General features: G+C 49.0%; 1 protein-coding gene across 1 annotated transcript in view; it reads left to right on the top strand.

Moving 5' to 3' along the window:
* Positions 1-23,982, top strand: part of stip1 (stress-induced phosphoprotein 1) — a 36,664-nt gene extending 12,682 nt beyond the window's left edge. Inside the window, exons 6-13 of the mRNA XM_078206686.1 lie at positions 517-619; positions 2,072-2,192; positions 4,239-4,335; positions 8,774-8,898; positions 14,315-14,351; positions 17,042-17,145; positions 20,899-21,071; positions 23,521-23,982. Of these exons, the coding sequence (XP_078062812.1) occupies positions 517-619; positions 2,072-2,192; positions 4,239-4,335; positions 8,774-8,898; positions 14,315-14,351; positions 17,042-17,145; positions 20,899-21,071; positions 23,521-23,593 (833 nt within the window). The 3' untranslated portion in view covers positions 23,594-23,982. The remainder of the gene's footprint in view (positions 1-516; positions 620-2,071; positions 2,193-4,238; positions 4,336-8,773; positions 8,899-14,314; positions 14,352-17,041; positions 17,146-20,898; positions 21,072-23,520) is intronic.
* The last annotated feature ends 246 nt before the right edge of the window (positions 23,983-24,228 follow it).

Here is a 24,228-nt window from a genome sequence, read left to right as displayed (position 1 = left end):
TTCTATTCTATGGCTGCCATTAGCAGCCTTTCCCCTGGTTTCTGTGGCTACGACTCATCTTTCATTCCCTCCCCCCGCAGTATAAATATCTCCCACTTTCTCTGCCTTTTAGCTTTGACAAAGGGGTCGCCTGGACTCGAAACGTCAGCTCTTTCCTCTCCTTACAGAGGCTGCCCAGACCCGCTGAGATTTTCCAGCGTTTTCTCTTTTGGTTTCAGATTCCAGCACCCGCAGTAATTTACTTTTATCCTATGGTAGTGAATTCCACACATTCACCACCCTCTGGGTGAAGAAATGTCTCCTCACCTCAGTTCCAGAAGGTTTACCCCTTATCCTCAAACTATTTGGCCTGTCCCGTCTCTGCTGGGTTACCCACTGCCCATCTCTTTCCCCCCCCCTCATGGGTCCTGTCTCCAGCGCACTCTCTCGGGCAGAGTACTCCCGACCCTAACTGCTTGCTGTCATTATTAAGAGGCTTCGGCGAGGGACATCTAAAATATTGTTCTATTCTTGCAGCTGTGTACTTTGAACAGAATGAATTTGACAAATGCCGCAAAGTCTGTGAAAAGGCCATCGAAATAGGACGGGAAAACCGTGTAGATTACAGGCAAATCGCAAAGTAAGTGACCCTTGTGTTAGCCAACAGTCCAATCATAAAATATTGTAGGGTTTATTGATACTGGTATGTTTGTTCTTTCATGGGATGTGGGCGTCAGTGGCTGGGCCAGCGTTTGTTGCCCATCCCTTAAGTACCCCTTCAACTTGAGTGGCTGGCTGGGACAATTCAGAGGGCAGTTGAGAGTCAACCACATTGGCTGTGGCCCTGGAGTCACATGTAGGCCAGACCGGGGTAAGGACGGCAGATTTCCTTCCCTAAAGGGACATTAGTGAACCAGATGGGTTTTTCCGACAATGGGTCATCAGTAGATTCTTAATTCCAGATATTTTTATTGAATTCAAATTCCACCATCTGCCGTGGTGGGATTCGAACCCGGTCCCAAGAGTATTACTACTAAAACATAGAAGATAGGAGCAGGAGGAGGCCATTTCGGCCCTTCGATCCTGCTCCGCCATTCATCACCATCGTGGCTGATCGTCCAACTCAACAGCCTAATCCTGCTTTCTCCCCATAAAGGGCGGCACGGTAGCACAGTGGTTAGCACTGCTGCTTCACAGCTCCAGCGTCCCGGGTTCGATTCCCGGCTCGGGTCACTGTCTGTGTGGAGTTTGCACATTCTCCTCGTGTCTGCGTGGGTTTCCTCCGGGTGCTCCGGTTTCCTCCCACAGTCCAAAGATGTGCGGGTTAGGTTGATTGGCCAGGTTAAAAATTGCCCCTTAGAGTCCTGGGATGCGTAGGTTAGAGGGATTAGCAGGTAAATATGTGGGGTGGGATTGTGGTCGGTGCAGACTCGATGGGCCGAATGGCCTCCTTCTGCACTGTAGGGTTTCTATGATTTCTATAACCTTTGATCCAGTTCGCCCCCAAGTGCTATATCCAGCCGCCTCTGGAATACATTCAATGTTACTAGTTACTAGGGGCGGCACAGTGGGTTAGCACTGCTGCTTCACAGCGCCAGGGACCCGGGTTCGATTCCCGGCTTGGGTCACTGGGTGGAATTTGCACGTTCTTCCTGCGCCTGCGTGGGTTTCCTCCGGGTGCTCCGGTTTCCTCCCACAGTCTGAAAGACGTGCTGGTTAGGTACGTTGACCCAAACAGCCGCCGGAGTGTGGCGACTAGGGGAATTTCAACAGTAACTTCTTTGCAGTGTTAATGTGAGCCTTACTTATGACGAATAAACTTTAGTCCAATAACAATACCATTACATCACTGCATTCCCCATATAAATGTGTTTTGCCAGTCATTCATTGACTCATAGAATCCTCACAGTACAGATGGAGGCCATTCGAGTCATCGGGTCTGCACCGACTCTGATAGTGTGTCTTACCCCAGGCCCCCTCCTCCGCTCTATCCCGCCGTGGTTACACCGAGGGAGACTTTAGCACCCAACCAGCACGTCTCGCCCCTATCATTGCGTTCAGTTGACAGCTTAACATCACCGCGTCTTTGCAGGGCGTACGCGCGAATCGGGAACTCCTACTTCAAGGAAGAAAAGTACAAAGACGCCGTTCACTTCTACAACAAGTCACTCGCGGAGCACAGGACCCCTGAGGTCATCAAGAAATGTCAGCAAGTGAGTTTCCTCTGGCCTAATCGCCTTACTGTTCTTGGAAGGGATCAACAAGAAAAGGGTGATTCATACCAGGGAATGTCGGCAAGCTCCCTCTCCACACCACCCTGTCCACGGGTGGCACAGTGGGGTTAGCGCTGCTGCTCCACAGCTCCAGGGTCCCGGGTTCGATTCCCGGCCTCGGGTCACTGTCTGTGCGGAGTCTGCACATTCTCCTCGTGTCTGCGTGGGTTTCCTCCGGGTGCTCCGGTTTCCTCCCACAGTCCAAAGATGTGCGGGTTAGGTTGATTGGCCATGCTAAAATTGCCCCTTAGTGTCCTGAGATGCGTAGGTGAGAGGGATTAGTGGGTAGATATGGGGGTAGGGCCTGGGTGGGATTGTGGTCGGTGCAGACTCGATGGGCTGAATGGCCTCTTTCTGTACCGTAGGGTTTCTATGATTTTCTTGCGGCTGGAAAATGAGGCCTGGGCTGGATCAGAAGAATGGGTGATTACAGCTGTTTTTCAACCCCTCGTTCTTGGCCAAGGGACAAAGGGAGGCTTTCTTCTATTGCAGAGAGTATTGTTTGATTTGATTTATTGTCACATGGATTAGTATGCAATGAAAAGTATTCTTTCTTGCGCACTACACAGACAAAGCATACTGTTCATAGAGAAGAACATAAGAACTAGGAGCAGGAGTGGGCCATCTGGCCCCTTGAGCCTGCTCCGCCATTCAATAAGATCATGGCTGATCTCTTCGTGGACTCAGCTCCACTTACCCGCCCGCTCACCAGAACCCTTAATTCCTTTACTGTTCAAATTTATCGATCCTTGCCTTAAAAACATTCAATGAGGTAGCCTCAACTGCTTCACTGGGCAGGGAATTCCACAGATTCACAACCCTGTGTGTGAAGAAGTTCCTCCTCAACTCAGTCCTAAATCTGCTCCCCCTTATTTTGAGGCCATGCCCCCTCGTTCTAGTTTCACCCACCAGTGGAAACAACTTCCCTGCTTCTATCTTATCTATTCCCTTCATAATCTTATATGTTTCTATAAGATCTCCCCTCATTCTTCTGAATTCCAATGAGTATAGCCCCAGTCTACTCAGTCTCTCCTCATAGGCTAACCCTCTCAAGGAAAGGAGAGAGTGCAGAGTGTAGTGTTACATTCAGAGCTAGGGTATAGAGTAAGATCAACTTAATGCGAGGTAGGTTTTGATTTGATTTATTATTGTCACATGTATTAACATACAGTGAAAAATATTGTTTCTTGCGCGTTATACAGACAAAGCATACCGTTCATAGAGAAGGAAAGGAGAGGGTGCAGAATGTAGTGTTACAGTCACAGCTAGGGTGTAGAGAAAGATCAACTTAATGCGAGGTAGGTCCATTCAAAAGTCTGACGGCAGCAGCAGGGAAGAAGCTGTTCTTGAGTCGGTTGGTACGTGACCTCAGACTTTTGTATCTTTTTCCCCGACGGAAGAAGGTGGAAGAGAGAATGTTCGGGGGGTGCGTGGGGTCCTTGATTATGCTGGCTGCTTTTCCCCGAGGCAGCGGGAAGTGTAGACAGAGTCAATGGATGGGAGGCTGGTGTGCGTGCTGGGACTGGGCTACGATGCTACGCATCGCGGGATCCCTGGACTATCTGTGATCGCTGTGCGTTCTCTCTGGTTTTTTCCTCCCAACCGGCACGGTGGCACAGTGGGTTAGCACTGCTGCTTCACAGCTCCAGGGACCTGGGTTCGAATCCCGGCTCGGGTCACTGTCTGTGTGGAGTTTGCACATTCTCCTCGTGTCTGCGTGGGTTTCCTCCGGGTGCTCCGGTTTCCTCCCACAGTCCAAAGATGTGCGGGTTAGGTTGATTGGCCGTGCTAAAATTGCCCCTTAGTGTCCTGGGATGCGTAGATTAGAGGGATTAGCTGGTAAAATATGTAGGGATATGGGGGTAGGGCCTGGGTGGGATTGTGGTCGGTGCAGACTCGATGGGCCGAATGGCCTCTTTCTGTACTGTAGGGTTTCTATGATTTCTATGAACCCCAGTTTCTAAAATCGACTCCGCTGTCTTGTAGGCTGAAAAGATCCGAAAGGAAGAGGAGCGGGCAGCTTACGTCAATCCTGAGCTTGCCCTGGAGGAGAAGAATAAAGGCAACGAGTTCTTCCAGAAAGGTAACGTCACAAGAAGAGGAGGTTTCCGCAGATATTCGAGTGTGGGAGGGTAACGAGTGCTGGGAGGTGTATGATCTGACGTGCCTGTGTTCATGGAGTAATCCTGTAGTTGCGGGATTCTGGCACCAGAGGGTGCCACCACACAGCCCGCCGGTACTGTGGGTGTCACGAGAACATGTTTTAAAACGAACCCCAGTCACATTTCACTGGGAGTTTTTTGACCTGTGACTTTGGGACAGTGATGCATTGTTTTGTACATCCCGTGGCAATGCACAATGATGACTTCTGTGCTTTCCTTGATGCTGTTTTTCCCCCTCCCCCGCCCAATTTTTTTAACAGCAGGTGATGATTTTCCATCCCTGGAAGTATGTGCTCCCGCTTTCCACCGCCCAGAATGTGTTTGAACCTGTTTCAACTTGGGATAACTTCACAAACCAATGCAAACACGGCGGGCACAGCGGGTTAGCACTTGCTGCCTCGCAGGCGCCAGGGACCCGGGTTCGATTCCCGGCTTGGGTCACTGTCTGTGCGGAGTCTGCACGTTCTCCCCGTGTCTGCGTGGGTTTCCTCCGGGTGCTCCGGTTTCCTCCCACAGTCCGAAAGACGCGCTGGTTAGGGTGCTAAATTCTCCCTCAGTGTAACCCGAACAGGCGCCGGACTGTGGCGACTAGGGGGATTTTCACAGTAACTTCATTGCAGTGTTAATGTAAGTCTACTTGTGACTAATAAATAAATTTTAACCTCCTGTGCTTTATCATAGAATCCCGACAGTGCAGAAAAAGTCCATTCGGCCCACTGAGTCTACGCTGACTCTTCCGCAGGGAATCTTACCCAGGCCCTATCCCTGTAACCCCATGTATTTACCCCGCTAATCCCCCTGGCACTAAGGGGCAGTTTACCATGGCTAATCCCCCGAACCCGACACATCCTGGGACATTAAGGGGCAATTTAGCACGGCCAATCCATCTAACCAGCACATCTTTCCGACTGTGGGAGGAAACCGGAGCACCCGGAGGAAACCCACGCAGACACGGGGGAGAACGTGCAGACTCCACACAGACAGTGACCCAAGCCGGGAATCGAACCCGGGTCCCTGGGCGCTGTGAGGCAGCAGTGCTAACCCACTGTGTGAACCCGAGTCCCTGGCGCTGTGAGGCAGCAGTGCTAACCCACTGTGTGAACCCGAGTCCCTGGCGCTGTGAGGCAGCAGTGCTAACCCACTGTGCCACCCCTTATGTCCAATGGTGCCATGAGGTATAAAATTGGAATTCCAATTCATGTTCAAACTGAGATTTGGTTAGAACCCCACAGCTATGCAGCCTCTGGTTTCTAATATGGCAGGAATCCAGGACCAGACCCACCTGAATTTTTATTTGCATATGAATTAGGAGTAAACTCCCTTGGTTCTCACTGGCGTTACACTCCCCAGGTCCCAGAATCATAGAATCTTACAGTGGAGAAGGGGGCCATTTGGCCCACGGGTCGACCTATCGCTTTCTGACAGGGCTATCCAATGAGTCCCCACATGTTACTCTTTCCCAGAGTCCTGCCAATTTTCCTAACTTTTGGAAATTGCTGCTGATCTACTTCCACCATCCTTTTTCATCCCAGATCCTGGAAACCGGAAGCAGGAGTAGGCTATTTTCGGCCCTTCGATCCTGCTCCGCCATCCATCACGATCGTGGCTGATCATCCAATTCAATATCCTGATTTCCCCCTCCTTTCCCCCCCCCCCATATCCCTCGATCCCTTTAGCCCCAAGAGCGATATCTAATTTCTTCTTGAAATCACACAACGTTTTGGCCTCAACTGCTTTCTGTGGGAGTGAATTCCACCACTCTCTGGGTGAAGAAATTTCTCCTCACCTCAGTCCTAAAAGGTTTACCCCCTTATCCTCAAACTATGACCCCCTAGTTCTGGACTCCCCCCACCATCGGGAACATTCTTTCTGAATCTACCCTGTCTAACCCTGTTAGAATTTTATAAGTTTCTATGAGATCCCCCCTCACTCTTCTAAACTCCAGTGAATATAATCCTAACCGACTTAGTCTCTCCTCATATGACAGACCTGCCATCCCAGGAATCAGCCTGGTAAACCTTCGCTGTGCTCCCTCTATAGCAAGGACATCCTTCCTTAGATAAGGACACCAAAACTGTACACAATACTCCAGGTGTGGCCTCACCAACAATTGCAGCAAAACATCCCTATCCCTGTACTCAAATCCTCTCGCTATGAAGGCCAACATACCATTTGCCATTTCTATGGGAGTGAATTCCACACATTCACCACTCTTTGGGTGAAGAAAATTCTCCTCCGCTCAGTCCTAAAAGGTTTACCCCCTTATCCTCAAACTATGACCCCTAGTTCTCGACTGACCCACCATCGGGAACATTCTTTCTGAATCCACCTTGTCTAACCCTGTTAGAATTTTCTAAGTTTCGATGAGAACTTTAAAAAATTTTTTAACTCAGTTATGAGGTCACAACTGAGTTTAAGATAATTTTGTTTTAAATTCTCCCCATCCTGATTTTTTTGCCAGTTTAATGTGTCCTCTAAGACCGCTGTCAGTGGTGCTGTTTTACCTCCATCAACTCTGTCAAAACCCTCGTTGTTTGGAACATCTTGGGGCTTTGGATGAAGGTTCACGTTTTTTTATTGCTCGTCCAGTCACTCTGTCAATATAGTTCCAAATCCAGGTTTAAACCTGGGGCTTTGGGATATGAATTCAACATCTGGGGAAGTGAGTGAGTGAGGGCTGTGCAGTGCGGACGTTGAATGAAATGATCCCAGCTTGTGCCTTTTTGTTTAACCCCCTGTGGCAGGTTTTAATCTCTCTCTCTCTCGTCCCTTCTCCGAGATTGCTTTTAGCAGTACAATTCTACGTGTGTGGGACGGCACGGTGGGTTAGCGCTGCTGCCTCACAGCGCCAGGGACCCGGGTTCGATTCCCGGCTTGGGTCACTGTCTGTGCGGAGTCTGCACGTTCTCCCCCCAGTGTCTGCGTGGGTTTCCTCCGGGTGCTCCGGATTCCTCCCACAGTCCGAAAGATATGTAGGGTATGGGGAGGTGATGGCCCAGTGGTATTATCGCTAGACTTTTAATCCAGAAACCCAGCTAATGTTCTGGGGGACCCGGGTTCGAATCCCGCCACGGCAGATGGTGGAATTTGAATTCAATAAAAAATATCTGGAATTAAGAATCTACTGATGACCCATTGTCGGAAAAACCCATCTGGGTCACTAATGTCCTTTAGGGAAGGAAATCTGCCGTCCTTACCCCGGTCTGGCCTACATGTGACTCCAGAGCCACAGCAATGTGGTTGACTCTCAACTGCCCTCCAAGGGCAACTAGGGATGGGCAGTAAATGCTGGCCCAGCCAGCGACGCCCATGTCCCAGGAATGAATAAAAAAAAGGTTAGGTTGATTGGCCATGCTAAATTGCCCCTTGAGTGTTAGGAGGATGGGGAGGGTAAATATGTGGGGTTTTGGGGTAGGACAGGACCTGAGTGGGATTGTTGTCGGTGCAGGCTCGATGGGCCAAATGGCCTCCTTCCGCGTTGTAGGTTTTATAATTCTATGATTCACAGCCTCAGGTCACTGTCTGTGCGGAGTCTGCACATTCTCCCCCCCGTGTCTGCGTGGGTTTCCTCCGGGTGCTCCGGTTTCCTCCCACAGTCCAAAAGACGTGCTGGTTAGGGTGCTAAATTCTCCCTCAGTGTAACCCGAACAAGAGTGTGGGCGACCAGGGAATTTTCACAGTCACTTCATTGCAGTGTTAATGTGAGCCTACTTGTGACACTAATAAATAAACTTATTGTTAGAGAGACACTGGGGAGTGATGAGTATTATCATCTTTATGTGTAGACTGGATGATGTGTGTGAAAAGAATGATGGGCATGTTCTAAAGAGAAGTTTTTAATCTTTAAGTCACTGAACGGTGGCACAGTGGGTTAGCACTGCTGCTTCACAGCTCCAGGGACCCGGGTTCGATTCCTGGCTTGGGTCACTGTCTGTGTGGAGTTTGCACATTCTCCCCGTGTCTGCGTGGGTTTCCTCCGGGTGCTCCGGTTTCCTCCCACAGTCCAAAGCTGTGCGGGTTAGGTTGATTGGCCATGCTAAAAATTGTCCCTTAGTGTCCTGGGATGTGTAGGTTAGAGGGATTAGTGGGTAAATATGTAGGGATATGGGGGTAGGGCCTGGGTGGGATTGTGGTCGGTGCAGACTCGATGGGCCGAATGGCCTCTTTCTGCACTGTAGGGTTTCTATGATTTCTATGAACCACGTTTGCAATCAGTGAAATCCCACGAAGCGTCATCCATACCTTTTGATTTGAGGGCTGCACGTTTGAGCGTGGCCTGCATAGCTCCTGCATGATGCTCGCATGCCTCTGAATGATGGTATGTAACGTATAGGTGACCATTTCTCATTTCCCTCACAGGTGATTACCCACAGGCTATGAAACATTACTCAGAAGCTATTAAACGCAACCCGACTGACGCTAAACTCTACAGTAATCGAGCCGCCTGCTGCACCAAGCTCTTAGAATTCCAGCTGGCTCTGAAGGTAAATATTTCCACAACTGTTCCTCTTGCGCGCGTGCACACACACATACACACACACACACACACACGGTCAGTAAAATTGCATGTATTAGTATACAGTGAAAAGTATTTCACGCCACACAAGTGCCAGGCAATGACCATCTCCAACAAGAGAGGATCTAATCATCGCCTCTTGAACATTCAATGGCACTGCCATCACTGAATCCCCCCCCCCCAACTATCAACATCCTGTGGGTGGCCATTGACCAGAAACTGAGCTGGACCAGCTCTGCAGACACTGTGGCTACAAGACGCGCGGGTCAGGTGCATCGGGCACGCTAAATTGCCCCTTAGTGTCCCGGGAAGCGTAGGTTGGGGGGAATTGCGGGATGGATGTGTGGGGTTGCGGGGATCGGGCCTGGGTGGGATTGTGGTCAGTGCAGACTCAATGGGCCAAATGGCCTCCTCCTGCACTGCAAGGATTCTATGGTTTCAAAGAGCAGGTCAGAGGCTAGGGGTACTGCGGAGAGTAACTCCCCTCCTGACTCTCCCCAAATCCTGTCCACCATCTACAAGGCACAAGTCGGGAGTGTGATGGAACACTCCCCACTTGCCTGGATGGGTGCGGCTCCAAGAAGCTCGACACCATCCAGGACAAAGCAGCCCCGCTTGATTGGCACCCCATCCACAAACACTCACTCCCTCCACCCCCGACGCACAGTGACAGCCGTGTGAACCGTCTACAAGATGCACCGCAGCGACTCACCAAGGCTCCTTCCACAGCTCCTTCCAAACCCGCCACCTCTACCATCTAGAAGGACAAGGGGGGCAGCAGACACATGGGGAACACCCCCACCTGCAAGTTCCCCCTCCGAGCCACTCACCATCCCGACTTGGAAATATATCGGCCGTTCCTTCACTGTCACTGTGTCAAATCATCGAACTCCCTCCCTAACAGCACAGTGGGTGTACCTACACCACATGGACTGCAGTGGCTCAAGAAGGCAGCTCACTCACTATCTTAAGGACAGTTGGGGATGGACAATGAATGTTGGCCCAGCCAGTGTGACCAGCATCCCTTGAATGAATAAAAAATATATATAGGTACGGCAAGGAGAAAATTTTGGACAGGACAAACATAGAATCCCTACAGTGCTGAAGGAGGCCATTCGGCCCATCAACCCTGCACCGACAACAATCCCACCCAGGGCCCATCCCCACATATTTACTCTGCTAATCTTTCGGGCACTCAGGGGCAATTTAGTCTGGCCAATCCGCCTAACCTACACATCTTGGGAGGAAACCGGAGCACCCGGAGGAAACCCACGCAGACACGGGGAGAACGTGCAGACTCCGCACAGACAGTGACCCAAGTCGGGAATCGAACCTGGGTCCCTGGCGCCTGTGAGGCAGCAGTGCTAACCCACTGTGTCACCCATGTTTTACAAGATGTAGTTTCCAGAATGTATTTTGATAACGTGAGCCCACGATATTCGTACAAACAAACGTGTTTGAGATAGGCCTTTAGGTCCTTTGAACCTTCTGGGCCATTCAATAAGCTCCTGATCTTACTGTGGCCCCAATTCCCTGTTTTCCCTGCCCCTCCCACCATCTCTAACTTTTGATCCCCTTGTCAGTGAAGAATCGTATCTACTACATTAGAAATTTTCAATTACCCTGCTTCAACTGTTCTCTGGGGAAGAGTTCCACACTGGGGAAGAGTTCCACAGACCGGCGACCCTCTGTGAGAAAACCCGTCTCCCTCCTAAGTGGGAGACCCTTTGCTTTTAAACCGTGCCCCCCTGGTTCTAGTCTCTCCCACAAGGGGAGACATCCTGTCAGCATCCACATTGTCAAGTCACCTCTGCCCCCAACATGCATAGTGGTTAGCACTGCTCCCTCACAGAAAGCTCGTGCTACCAAATAAACCTGCTGGACTTTAACCTGGTGTTGTGAGACTTCTCGCTGCCCTCACAGCGCCTGGGTTCGATTCCCCGGCTTGGGTCACTGTGTGGAGTTTGCACGTTCTCCCCCGTGTCTGCGTGGGTTTCCTCAGGGTGAAAAAAGAACGATACAGCACAGGAACAGGCCCTTCGGCCCTCCAAGCCTGCGCCGCTCATGTGCCCAACTAGACCATTCTTTTGTATCCCTCTATTCCCAGTCTGTTCATGTGGCTATCTAGATAAGTCTTAAACGATCCCAGCGTGTCCGCCTCAATCATCTTGCCCGGCAGCGCATTCCAGGCCCCCACCACCCTCTGTGTAAAATACGTCCCCCTGACATCTGTGTTGAACCTTGCCCCCCTCACCTTGAACCCGTGACCCCTTGTGTTCGTCACCTCCGACCTGGGAAAAAGCTTCCCACTGTTCACCCTATCTATGCCCTTCATAATGTTATACACCTCTATTAGATCACCCCCTCATCCTCCGTCTTTCCAGTGAGAACAACCCCAGTTTACCCAATCTCTCCTCATAGCTAAGACCCTCCATACCAGGCAACATCCTGGTAAACCTTCTCTGCACTCTCTCCAAAGCCTCCACATCCTTCTGGTAGTGTGGTGACCAGAACTGGACGCAGTATTCCAAATGTGGCCTAACCAACGTGCTATACAGCTGCAACATCATATGCCAACTTTTATATTCTATGCCCCGTCCAATAAAGGCAAGCATGCCATATGCCTTCTTGACCACCCTCTCCACCTGTGCTGCCACCTTTAAGGATCTGTGGACTTGTACACCCAGGTCCCTCTGTGTGTCTATACTCCTGATGGTTCTGCCATTTATTGTATAGCTCCCCCTTACATTAGACCTACCGAAATGCATCACTTCGCATTTATCTGGATTAAATTCCATCTGCCATTTCTCTGCCCAATGTTCCAGCCTATCTAATCCTGCTATATTCTCTGACAATGTTGATCACTATCCGCAACTCCAGCAATCTCTGTGTCACCCGCAAACTTACTGATCACACCAGCTACATCTTCCTCCAAATCATTAATATATATCACAAACAGCAGAGATCCCAGTACAGAGCCCTGCGGAACACCACTAGTCACAGACCTCCAACTGGAAAAAGACCCCTCCACTGCTACCCTCTGTCTTCTGTGGCTAAGCCAGTTCTCCACCCATCTAGCTAGCTCACCTTTTATCCCGTGAGATTTAGCCTTTTGCACCAGCCTGCCATGAGGGACCTTGTCAAACGCTTTACTAAAATCCATACAGACGACATCCACGGCCCTTCCCTCGTCAATCGTTTTTGTCACCTCCTCAAAAAACTCGACCAAATTTGTGAGGCATGACCTCCCTCGTACAAAACCATGCCGTCTATCGCTAATGAGATTATTCAGTTCTAAATGCTCCGGTTTCCTCCCACGGTCCGAAAGACGTGCAGGTTAGGTGGATTGGCCGTGCTAAATTGTCCCTTAGTGTCTAAAGACGTGCAGGTTAGGTGGATTGGCCGTGCTAAATTGTCCCTTAGTGTCCAAAGACGTGCAGGTTAGGTGGATTGGCCGTGCTAAATTGTCCCTTAGTGTCCAAAGACGTGCAGGTTAGGTGGATTGGCCGTGCTAAATTGTCCCTTAGTGTCCAAAGATGTGCAGGTTAGGTGGATTGGCCATGCTAAATTGTCCCTTAGTGTCCAAAGATGTGTGGGTTAGGTGGATTGGCCATGCTAAATTGTCCCTTAGTGTCCAAAGATGTGCAGGTTAGGTGGATTGGCCATGCTAAATTGTCCCTTAGTGTCCAAAGACGTGCAGGTTAGGTGGATTGGCCGTGCTAAATTGTCCCTTAGTGTCCCAGGATGAATCGGTTAGAGGGATTAGCGGGGTAAATACATGGGATTACGGGGGATAGGGCCTGGGTGGGATTGTGGTCAGTGCAGGCTCGATGGGCTGAATGGCCTCCTCCTGCACCGTAGGGATTCTATGATTCTATGCCAACTGAAATGTCCTTGCTTTGGAAGGCAGAATGCGTGCTTCAGCTTGGCAGTGTTTCATTCCAGTTGGTGGAGATGTTTGGAATAACTGTCTGGCTCGCTCCAGGGAAATAGGAAAAGGAATCAGAGCACTTTGTTTAAGAAAGTTGATTATTCATCTGTGGCCCATTGAAAATCCACCTCAACTCGGCGCCTGCTTCAGACAGTGGGAAAAAAAAAACATTTTCATTCACAGCCTGCCAACTATAGCCAGCCAGCCAGGATGTTGTAGTTAGTAGGATGGCATTTTCTAACTTCCCCTGAGGAGGTGGAGGGGTGATGAATGGAGGTTGTTGATTTTCCCAGTGTTAGACGCGCAATGTCGGGAAGAGGACTGGTTTTGAACTCGTTATTCAGATAGATTCCGAATTTAAATCTGCACTGTCGGTATTTCTGATGCTAATTTGTTTTTGATGCTATTTCTAATATCTTTTGATGTGTGATTCGGGCAGGGGGGATAAATTCTAGGTTGTCATCAGAATGCTTGCGTCTGTAACTGTCCTTGTTATTTATAGGTCTTGAAGGTTATCAGCCCTTGTAAGGGAGTGCAGAATATTCTCCATCTAATTTTTAACCAATGTGGTCGTAAAACGGATTCACCATTAATTTATTTTTCCGTTTAATGGACTGGATGAATTTTATTCTCTTTTGATTCCTACAATGGGCGGCACGGTGGCACAGTGGTTAGCACTGCTGCCTCACAGCGCCAGTGACCCGGGTTCGATTCCCGGCTCGGATCACTGTCTGTGTGGAGTTTGCACCTTCTCCCCGTGTCTGCGTGGGTTTCCTCCCACATTCCGAAAGACGTGCTGGTTAGGGTGCATCGGCCGTGCTAAATTCTCCCTCAGTGTAAACCGAACAGGCGCCGGAGTGTGGCAGCTAGGGTATTTTCACAGTAACTGCACTGCAGTGTTAATGTACTTGTGACTAAGATATAAACTTTAACTTTTTGTCAAGTCATCTCTGGCCCCAACATGCACAGTGGGTGAGCACTGCTGCCTCACAGCGCCAGGGACCCAGGTTCGATCGCCGGCTCGGGTCACTGTCTGTGCGGAGTCTGCACGTTCTCCCCGTGTCTGCGTGGGTTTCCCCCGGGTGCTCCAGTTTCCTCCCACAGTCCGAAAGATGTGCGGGTTAGGTTGATTGGCCATGCTAAAAATTGCCCCTTAGTGTCCTGAGATGTGTAGGTTAGAGGGATTAGTGGGTGGGATATGGGGGTAGGGCCTGGGTGGGATTGTGGTCGGTGCAGACACGATGGGCCGAATGGCCTCTTTCTGTGCTGTAGGGTTTCTATGATTTCTATGAATGTAAGCCGACTTGTGACACTTCATAAATAAACTTTACTTTTTAACAACCTTCCACTTTTCAACAAACTGTGGCAGTTTAATCAACCCTGTGTCTTGATTTGCGAATTGTACGCGAATAGTAACTGGCAATAACTTGAGATGCCTTTTCCTTGTGTACAGGACTGTGAGGAGTGTATCCGTCTCGATCACACGTTCCGTAAGTAGCACTGATGTTGCCCTGTGTTGCGCTGGTTTTTTGTGACGCCCCAAATTCATGCTAATTTTGTTAATAAGGAATGAGCGGCATTGGATCCATCTATCCCAAACACGCAAGTCTGATTTGCTTTGTTAATGATTCATGGCCGTCAGAAGGCATGCTTCTAAAAGCTTGGTTCAGAATGTTGTTCTGGCGGGCAGTTACTTCCTCTGATGCAATCGGATTCCATTGGCCTCCTGGAACTTTGTGCTGCTTCATTAAGGCACTGGTAAGAGGAGTTTACTTGCCAAGTTGCAACACGGTAAATGATTCATCCAGGGCGGCACGGTAGCACAGTGGTTAGCACTGCTGCTTCACAGCTCCAGGGTCCCGGGTTCGATTCCCGGCTCGGGTCACTGTCTGTGTGGAGTTTGCACATTCTCCTCGTGTCTGCGTGGGTTTCCTCCGGGTGCTCCGGTTTCCTCCCACAGTCCAAAGATGTGCGGGTTAGGTTGATTGGCCAGGTTACAAATTGCCCCTTAGAGTCCTGGGATGTGTAGGTTAGAGGGATTAGCGGGTAAAATATGTGGGGGTAGGGCCTGGGTGGGATTGTGGTCGGTGCAGACTCGATGGGCCGAATGGCCTCCTTGTGCACTGTAGGGTTTCTATGATTTCAGGGTTGAATGTATCACTGAATTCCTACAGTGCAGGAGGAGGCCATTCAGCCCATCGAGTCTGCACTGACTCTCTGACAGAGTGATTTACCCCGCTAATTGATTTAACCTACACATCTTTGGACAATTTAGCATGGCCAATCCACCTAACCTACACATCTTTGGACAATTTAGCATGGCCAATCCGCCTAACCTGCATATCTTTGGACAATTTAGCATGGCCAATCCGCCTAACCTACACATCTTTGGACAATAAGGGACAATTTAGCATGGCCAATCCACCTAACCTACACATCTTTGGACAATAAGGGACAATTTAGCATGGCCAATCCACCTAACCCGCACATCTGTGGACACTAAGGGGCAATTTAGCATGGCCAATCCGCCTAACCTACACATCTTTGGACACTAAGGGGCAATTTAGCATGGCCAATCCACCTAACCTGCACATCTTTGGACACTAAGGGGCAATTTAGCACGGCCAATCCACCTAACCTGCACATCTTTGGACACTAAGGGGCAATTTAGCATGGCCAATCCCATAAACCTACACATCTTTGGAGTGTGGGAGGGAATCGGAGCACCCGGGAGGAAACCCATGCAGACACGGGGAGAATGTGCGGAGTCTGCACGGACAGTGACCCAAGGCCCGGAATTGAACGCAGGTCCGTGGCGCTGTGAGGCAGTAGTGCTAACCACTGTGCCACCGTGCTGCCCATACACCAGCTAAGAGGCTGGTTCAGACACCTCTTGCTGAGGGTTATCCTGGGATCACTGGGCGTAAGGAGATGCTGAATATTCCGTACACTTGAGACCAGTCTTGCATCGCAGACAAAAAAATCTAGTGAGTGAGTGGATCGCTCTCGGAACATTAGTAGAGCACAGAGGCGAGTGTTAGCCTGGCAATCATAAGAACTAGGAGGCCATCTGGCCCCTCGAGCCTGCTCCGCCATTCAATAAGATCATGGCTGATCTTTTCGTGGACTCAGCTCCACTTACCTGCCCGCTCACCATAACCCTCAATTCCTTTACTGTTCAAAAATCTATCTATCCTTGCCTTAAAAACATTCAATGAGGTAGCCTCAACTGCTTCACTGGGCAGGGAATTCCACAGATTCACAATCCTTTGTGTGAAGAAGTTCTTCCTCAACTCAGTCCTAAATCTGCTCCCCCTTATTTTGAGGCCATGCCGCCTAGTTCCAGTTTCACCCACCAGTGGAAACAACTTCCCTGCTTCTATCTTATCTATTCCCTTCATAATCTTATATGTTTCTATGAGATCGCCCCTCATTCTTCTGAATTCCAATGAGTATAGCCCCAGTCTACTCAGCCTCTCCTCATAAGCCAACCCTCTCAACTCCGGAATCAACCTAGTGAATCTCCTCTGCACCCCCTCCAGTGCCAGTATATCCTTTCTCAAGTAAGGAGACCAAAACTGTACACAGTACTCCAGATGTGGCCTCACCAGCACCTTATACAGCTGCAACATAACCTCGCTGTTTTTAAACTCCATCCCTCTCGCAATGAAGGACAAAATTCCATTTGCCTTCTTAATTCCCTGCTGCGCCTGCAAACCAACTCCTTGAGATTCCTGCACAAGGACACCCAGGTCCCTCTGCACAGCAGCATGCTGCAATTTTTTAACCATTTAAATAATAGTCCATTTTGCTGTTATTCCTACCAAAATGGATGACCTCACATTTACCAACATTGTACTCCATCTGCCAGACCCTCGTCCACTCGCTTAGACTATCTATATCCCTTTGCAGACTTTCGGCGTCCTCTGCACACTTTGCTCTGCCACTCATCTTGGTGCCATCTGCGAACTTTGACACACTACACTTGGTCCCCAACTCTAAATCGTCTATGTATGCGAATCAAAATATAGCTACCATATTCCTTTTGAGAAAATCTAGTTTTGAATATCTTTTGTCTCATACAGAGTCTGCTGTTACTCAATGTATGCAAGTTGCAAATGAAGCTTGATTCCGTACACTGCCTGATTCATTCTTGACTTATTAATTTCATTTTGATTAGTTAAGGGTTACACAAGGAAAGGAGCGGCCCTCGAAGCCTTGAAGGATTTCTCCAAAGCGATGGATGTTTATCAGAAAGCGCTTGATCTGGACTCTAATTCCAAGGTATGACCGGGTCGTTTTTCTTGTTCGGTTCATGTTGGCTATGATGTTATCCGAGTGAGAGAGAGAGAGCGGGAGCATTGCAGGCTGGAGTCCCTGGCTGTGCAGTTTTAATGTGGAGATGCTGGCGTTGGACTGGGGTGAACACAGTAAGAAGTCTCACAACACCAGGTTAAAGCCCAACAGGTTTATTTGGTAGCAAACACCATAAGCTTTCGGAGCGCTGCTCCTTCGTCAGATGGAGTGGAAATGTGCTCTCAAACAGTGCAAACAGACACACAAAATCAAGTTACAGAATACTACACGTGCCGGATCATCGACACGGATGCCATCATCTCACGTGAGAACACCATCTACCAGGTACACGGTACCTACTCTTGCAACTCGACCAACCTTGTCTACCTGATACGCTGCAGGAAAGGATGTCCCGAGGGCATGGTACATTGGGGAAACCATGCAGACGCTGCAACAACGGATGAATGAACACCGCTCGACAATCACCAGGCAAGAGTGTTCTCCTCCTGTTGGGGAGCACTTCAGCAGTCACGGGCATTCGGCCTCGGATCTTCAGGTAAGCGTTCTCCAAGGCGGCCTTCACGACACACGACAGCGCAGAGTCGCAGAGCAGAAACTGATGGCCAAGTTCCGCACGCATGAGGACGGCCTAAACCGGGACGTTGGATTTATGTCACATTATCAGTAACCCCCACAGCTTGCCCCCTGGACTTGCAGGCTGTCCTGTCTGGAGACAACACACATCTCTTTAACCTGTGCCTAATGCTCCCTCCACCCACATTGTCTGTATCTTTAAGACCTGGCTGGTTGTAGGGATTCGCATTCTAATCAGTATTCTGTAACTAGATTTTGTGTCTCTGTGCCCTGTTTGAGAGCAGATTTCCACTCCATCTGACGAAGGAGCAGCGCTCCGAAAGCTAGTGGCATTTGCTACCAAATAAAGCTGTTGGACTTTAACCTGGTGTTGTTAAAACTCTGACTGTGTGCAGTTTTAGGCAGCACGGCGTATTGCAGCAGGGACATGCCGTGGGGCTGGCTTTCTCCCCGCGGAAAGACGCGTTAACGTGAGTTGATGGTTTGGGTGGGCTGAAGGGACCTTCTATTCTGTCCCGGTATTTGGAAAGGGATAAAAATAGAAGTCGTCGATCTGGTTGATATCAGGTGTTCCCTCGGAGGGGAAAAGGGAGGGTTAACAAATGCAGAGGTCTCTGGATGACCATAAGACATAGGAGCGGAAGTAAGGCCATTCGGCCCATCGAGTCCACTCCATCATTCAATCATGACCAAAGCCATAGAGATCAAGATGAAGGGAAAAAATATGCTGGTGACAGCTATCGGGTGGATAATACCACAGCAAACCCGGCTGAATATATATACGGTTCAGAGGGGAAATGAATAAACAAATGAGAGGCAAAGAGGGAGCATGAAGAGAGACTGGCAGCTAACATAAAGGGGAATCCCAAAGTCTTCTATCGGCATATAAATAGTACCAGTCTGGTAAAAGGAGTAAAGCTGCTAGAACAGGGGATGTACGCCTGTCGACAGGGGAATAGCTGAGGTATTAATTTAATAATTTATATCTGGCTTTAACAAAAAAGATGCTTAGGGGCAATTTAGCATGGCCAATCCATCTAATGAGCACATCTTTGGACACCAAGGGGCAATTTAGCATGGCCAATCCACCATAACCTGCACATCTTTGGACACTGAGGGGCAATTTAGCATGGCCAATCCACCATAACCTGCACATCTTTGGACACTGAGGGGCAATTTAGCATGGCCAATCCACCATAACCTGCACATCTTTGGACACTGAGGGGCAATTTAGCATGGCCAGTCCACCTAACCTGCACATCTTTGGATATTAAGGGGCAATTTAGCATGGCCAATCCACCTAACCTGCACATCTTTGGACACTGAGGGGCAATTTAACATGGCCAATCCACCCTAACCTGCACATCTTTGGAGTGTGGGAGGAAACCGGAGCACCCAGAGGAAACCCACGCAGACACGGGGAGAATGTGCAAACTCCCCACACACACACACACACAAACACACAGTCGCCCAAGCTGGGAATCGAACTCTGGTCCCTGGCACTGTGAGGTAGCAGTGCTAACCACTGTGCCGCACCCCCCCCCCCCCCCCCCCCAGTTTGAGAGCTGGTTATAGAGTCATAGAGGTTTACAGCATGGAAACAAGCCATTCGGCCCAACTTGTCCATGCCGCCCTTTGTTTTTAAAACCCCTAAGCTAATCCCAATTGCCTGCGTTTGGCCCATATCCCTCTATACCCATCGTACCCATGTAACTATCTAGATGCTTTTTAAAAGACAAAATTGTACCCGTCTCTACTACTACCTCTGGCAGCTTGTTCCAGACACTCACCACCCTCTGTGTGAAAAAATTGCCCCTCTGGACCCTTTTGTATCTCTCCCCTCTCACCTTAAACCTATGCCCTCTAGTTTTAGACTCCCCTACCTTTGGGAAAAGATATTGACTATCTAGCTGATCTGTGCCTCTCATTATTTTATAGACCTCTATAAGATCACCCCTCAGCCTCCTACGCTCCAGAAAAAAAAGTCCCAGTCTATCCAACCTCTCTTTATAACTCAATCCCTCAAGTCCTGGTAGCATCCTAGTAAATCTTTTCAGCACTCTTTCTAGTTTAATAATATCCTTTCTATAATAGGGTGACCAGAATTGCACACAGTATTCCAAGTGTGGCCTTACCAATGTCTTGTACAACTTCAACAAGACATTCCAACTCCTGTATTCAATGTTCTGACCGATGAAACCAAGCATGCCGAATGCTTTCTTCACCACTCTGTCCACCTGTGACTCCACTTTCAAGGAGCTATGAACATGTACCCCTAGATCTCTTTGTTCTGTAACTCTCCCCAATGCCCTACCATTAACTGAGTAAGTCCTGCCCTGGGTTCAATCTACCAAAATGCATCATCTTGCATTTGTCTAAATTAAACTCCATCTGCCATTCGTCAGCCCACTGGCCCAATTGATCAAGATCCCGTTGCAATTGGAGATAACTTTCTTCACTGCCCACTAAGCCACCAATCTTAGTGTCATCTGCAAACATACAAACCATGCCTCCTACATTCTCAACCAAATCATTAATATAAATGACAAAGAACAGTGGACCCAGCACTGATCCCTGAGGCACACCACTGGTCATAGGCCTCCAGTTTGAAAAACAATTCTCTACAACCACCCTCTAAGAAGCCAATTTTGTATCCATTTAGACATCTCACCCTGGATCCCGTGAGATTTAACCTTATGCAACAACCTACCATGTGGTACCTTGTCAAAGGCCTTGCTAAAGTCCATGTAGACAACATCAACTGCACATCAGCTGGTTCTAAGCCCTGTCTGCATAAACACTGTTCTCCCTCTCTCTATCTCTCTGACAAAAATACAAGTGTTGGATCAAATTTGAACACCCTACCGCCCCAAAGTAGCCATTACACACATCGAGGAGCCAGCAGCCGTCAACACCAAGCTAGTTTGAGGGAAGAGGCTGATATTGGTGGGAGCTGGAGTGTGGGCGCGGCCGCAGCAGTGGTTAATTTGCCTGTTCCCCACAATCCGTGCGGACAATTCTGAAGTGCAACGCGGAGCGCTACCCACTGTTCGGGTAGCGTCCGCTTCGGATGTCCCTGGTCAAGGCTTGGCAGCTGAGATACAACAGCCCTGACAGATAACCCTTCCTTTCTCTCAAACCCCCCAGGAAGCTTCTGAGGGTTACCAGCGCTGCCTTATGATGCAGTACAATCGGAACGATACCCCGGAGGAGGTCAAGCGTCGTGCCATGGGCGATCCAGAGGTGCAGCAGATCATGAGTGACCCTGCTATGAGGTTGATCTTGGAGCAGATGCAGAAAGATCCACAGGCACTCAGCGAGTAAGTATATGCCAAAGATAACCTGTCAAAAACTGTGGGTATATTGTCTTCATGACTTCTGAGGGTGTATAAGGCTCTGGTCAGACCCTATTTTGGAGTATTGTGAGCAGTTTTTGGGCCCCCGTATCTAAGGAAGGATGTGCCGGCCTTGGAAAGGGTCCAGAGGAGGTTCACAAGAATGATCCCTGGAATGAAGAGCTTGTCGTATGAGGAACGGGTTGAGGACTCTGGGTCTGTCCTCGTTGGAGTTTAGAAGGATGAGGGGGGATCTTATTGAAGCTTACAGGATACTGTGAGGCCTGGATAGAGTGGACGTGGAGAGGATGTTTCCGCTAGTGGTATGGCTTATGGTATGCTTGCCTTTATAGGACGGGGTATAGAGTATAAAAGCTGGAGTCTGATGATGCAGCTGTATAGAACGCTGGTTAGGCCACATTTGGAGTACTGCGTCCAATTCTGGTCGCCGCACTACCAGAAGGACGTGGAGGCGTTGGAGAGAGTGCAGAGAAGGTTTACCAGGATGTTGCCTGGTATGGAGGGTCTTAGCTATGAGGAGAGATTGGGTAAACTGGGGTTGTTCTCCCTGGAAAGACGGAGAATGAGGGGAGATCTAATAGAGGTGTACAAGATTATGAAGGGGATAGATAGGGTGAACGGTGAGAAGCTTTTTCCCAGATCAGAAGTGACGTTCACGAGGGGTCATGGGCTCAAGGTGAGAGGGGCGAGGTATAACTCAGATATCAGAGGGACGTTTTTTACACAGAGAGTGGTGGGGGCCTGGAATGCGCTGCCAAGTAGGGTGGTGGAGGCAGGCACGCTGACATCGTTTAAGACTTACCTGGATAGTCACATGAGCAGCCTGGGAATGGAGGGATACAAACGATTGGTCTAGTTGGACCAAGGAGCGGCACAGGCTTGGAGGGCCGAAGGGCCTGTTTCCTGTGCTGTACTGTTCTTTGTTCTTTAGTGGGAAAAACTAGAACCAGAGGGCACAACCTCAGGCTAAAGGGACGATCCTTTAAAACAGAGATGAGGAGGAATTTCTTCAGCCAGAAAGTGGTGAATCTGTGGAAGTCTTTGCCGCAGAAGGCTGTGGAGGCCGGGTCATTGAGTGTCTTTAAGACAGAGATAGCTAGGTTCTTGATTAATAAGGGGATCGGGGGTTATGGGGAAAAGGCAGGAGAATGGGGATGAGAAAAATATCAGCCATGATTGAATGGCGGAGCAGACTCGATGGGCCGAGTGGCCTCATTCTGTTCCTATGGTCTTATGACTCTTGCACAGGCTCCGGAGGCCCCTCCTTACAAAGGCCATGATTCTGATTTGATTTATTGTTGTCACCTATATTGGGATACAGTGAAAAGTATTGTTTCTTGCGCGCTATACAGACAACATAGGGGAGAAGGAAAGGAGAGGGTACAGAATGCATATACAAAAGTCTAAGGTCACGTACCGACCGACTCAAGAACAGCTTCTTCCCTGCTGCTGTCAGACTTTTGAATGGACCTACCTCGCACTAAGTTGATCTTTCTCTACACCCTAGCTATGACTGTAACACTACATTCTGCACCCTCTCCTTTCCTTCTCTCTGAACGGTATGCTTTGTCTGTATGGCGCGCAAGAAACAATACTTTTCGCTGTATCCCAATACACGTGACAATAATAAATCAAAATGTAATGTCACAGTCATAGCTAGGGTGTAGAGAAAGATCAACTTAATATTTGATTTGATTTATTATTGTCACATGTATGTGTATACGGTGAAAAGTATTGTTTCTTGCGCGCTATACAGACAAAGCATACCGTTCATAGAGAAGGAAAGGAGAGGGCGCAGAATGTAGTGTTACAGTCACAGCTAGGGTGTAGATCGAGAAAGATCAACTTAATATTTCATTTGATTTACTATTGTCACATGTATTAACATACAGTGAAAAGTATTGTTTCTTGCGCGCTACACAAAGCATACCGTTCATAGAGAAGGAAAGGAGAGGGTGCAGAATGTAGTGTTACAGTCATAGCTCGGGTGTAGAGAAAGATCTACGTAATGCAAGGTAGGTCCATTCAAAAGTCCGACGGCAGCAGGGAAGAAGCTGTTCTTGAGTCGGTCGGTACGTGACCTCAGACTTTTGTATCTTTTTCCTGACGGAAGAAGGTGGAAGAGAGAATGTCCGGGGTGGCGTGGGGTCCTTGATTATGCCGGCTGCTTTTCCCCGAGGCAGCGGGAAGTGTAGACAGAGTCAGTGGATGGGAGGCTGGTCACATGGAAGCTTATTATGTTCCAAGTTATTTCAAGTTTTGCTTGTGTTGCGTTGTGGTGGTCTTATGGGTGGGGGTAGTGGGGACAAGTTTTACCATGTTGCTGACCCGGTCACACTTGTGCTGTTAATGCTCACTCTCCTTCCCCCTTTCTCTCTCTCTCTCTCTCTCTCTCCTCCTCTCTCCCCTCCAGCCACTTGAAGAATCCCGTCATAGCCCAGAAGATCCAAAAGCTTATCGATGTTGGACTCATTGCGATCCGGTGATGACCCACCACGAGACTTCCTGCAGAGATGGAACTAGGACAGTCCTACAGGAACCTGCCCTCTTGGGAATTTGGGGAAAGGGGAGGGAGGGAGGGAAGGAAACAGGAGAGAGGAAAAATAAATTTAAGAGCAGCCAAAATACAAAATGTGTACAGCATCTCATCATAGTTTTTATTTGTAACATCTGATTATTTTGTGATCTAATGATATATAGCGCAAACCTATATTAGCCTGTGCACTTTCTGTAATAATTATTTTCATTTATAAGGTGAAAAATAAGAAATGTACATCTTTGCTGCTGTACTCACAGGAATTGTAGAGATGTTGGGGTTTTCAGATATTTTGCAGTTTATCGCATGCAAAGACTTACATTAAAATGTTGTATCGAACCATCTGTACATTATTCTTTATTTGTCAGTGTCACAAGTAGGCTTACATTAACACCGCAATGAAGTTACTGTGAAAATCCCCCAGTCGCCCACACTCCGGTGCCTGTTCGGGTTACACTGAGGGAGAATTTAGCACCTAACCAGCACGCCTTTCGGACCGTGGGAGGAAACCAGAGCACCCGGAGGAAACCCACGCCGACACGGGGAGGACGTGCAGACTCCGCACAGACAGTGACCCAAACCGGG

This window comes from Mustelus asterias, unplaced genomic scaffold (genome assembly GCF_964213995.1).
Source record: "Mustelus asterias unplaced genomic scaffold, sMusAst1.hap1.1 HAP1_SCAFFOLD_1720, whole genome shotgun sequence".
NCBI classification, from domain to species: domain Eukaryota; kingdom Metazoa; phylum Chordata; class Chondrichthyes; order Carcharhiniformes; family Triakidae; genus Mustelus; species Mustelus asterias.
Note: the sequence above shows the minus strand (reverse complement) of the source record. Positions and strands in the feature narration are given on the sequence as shown.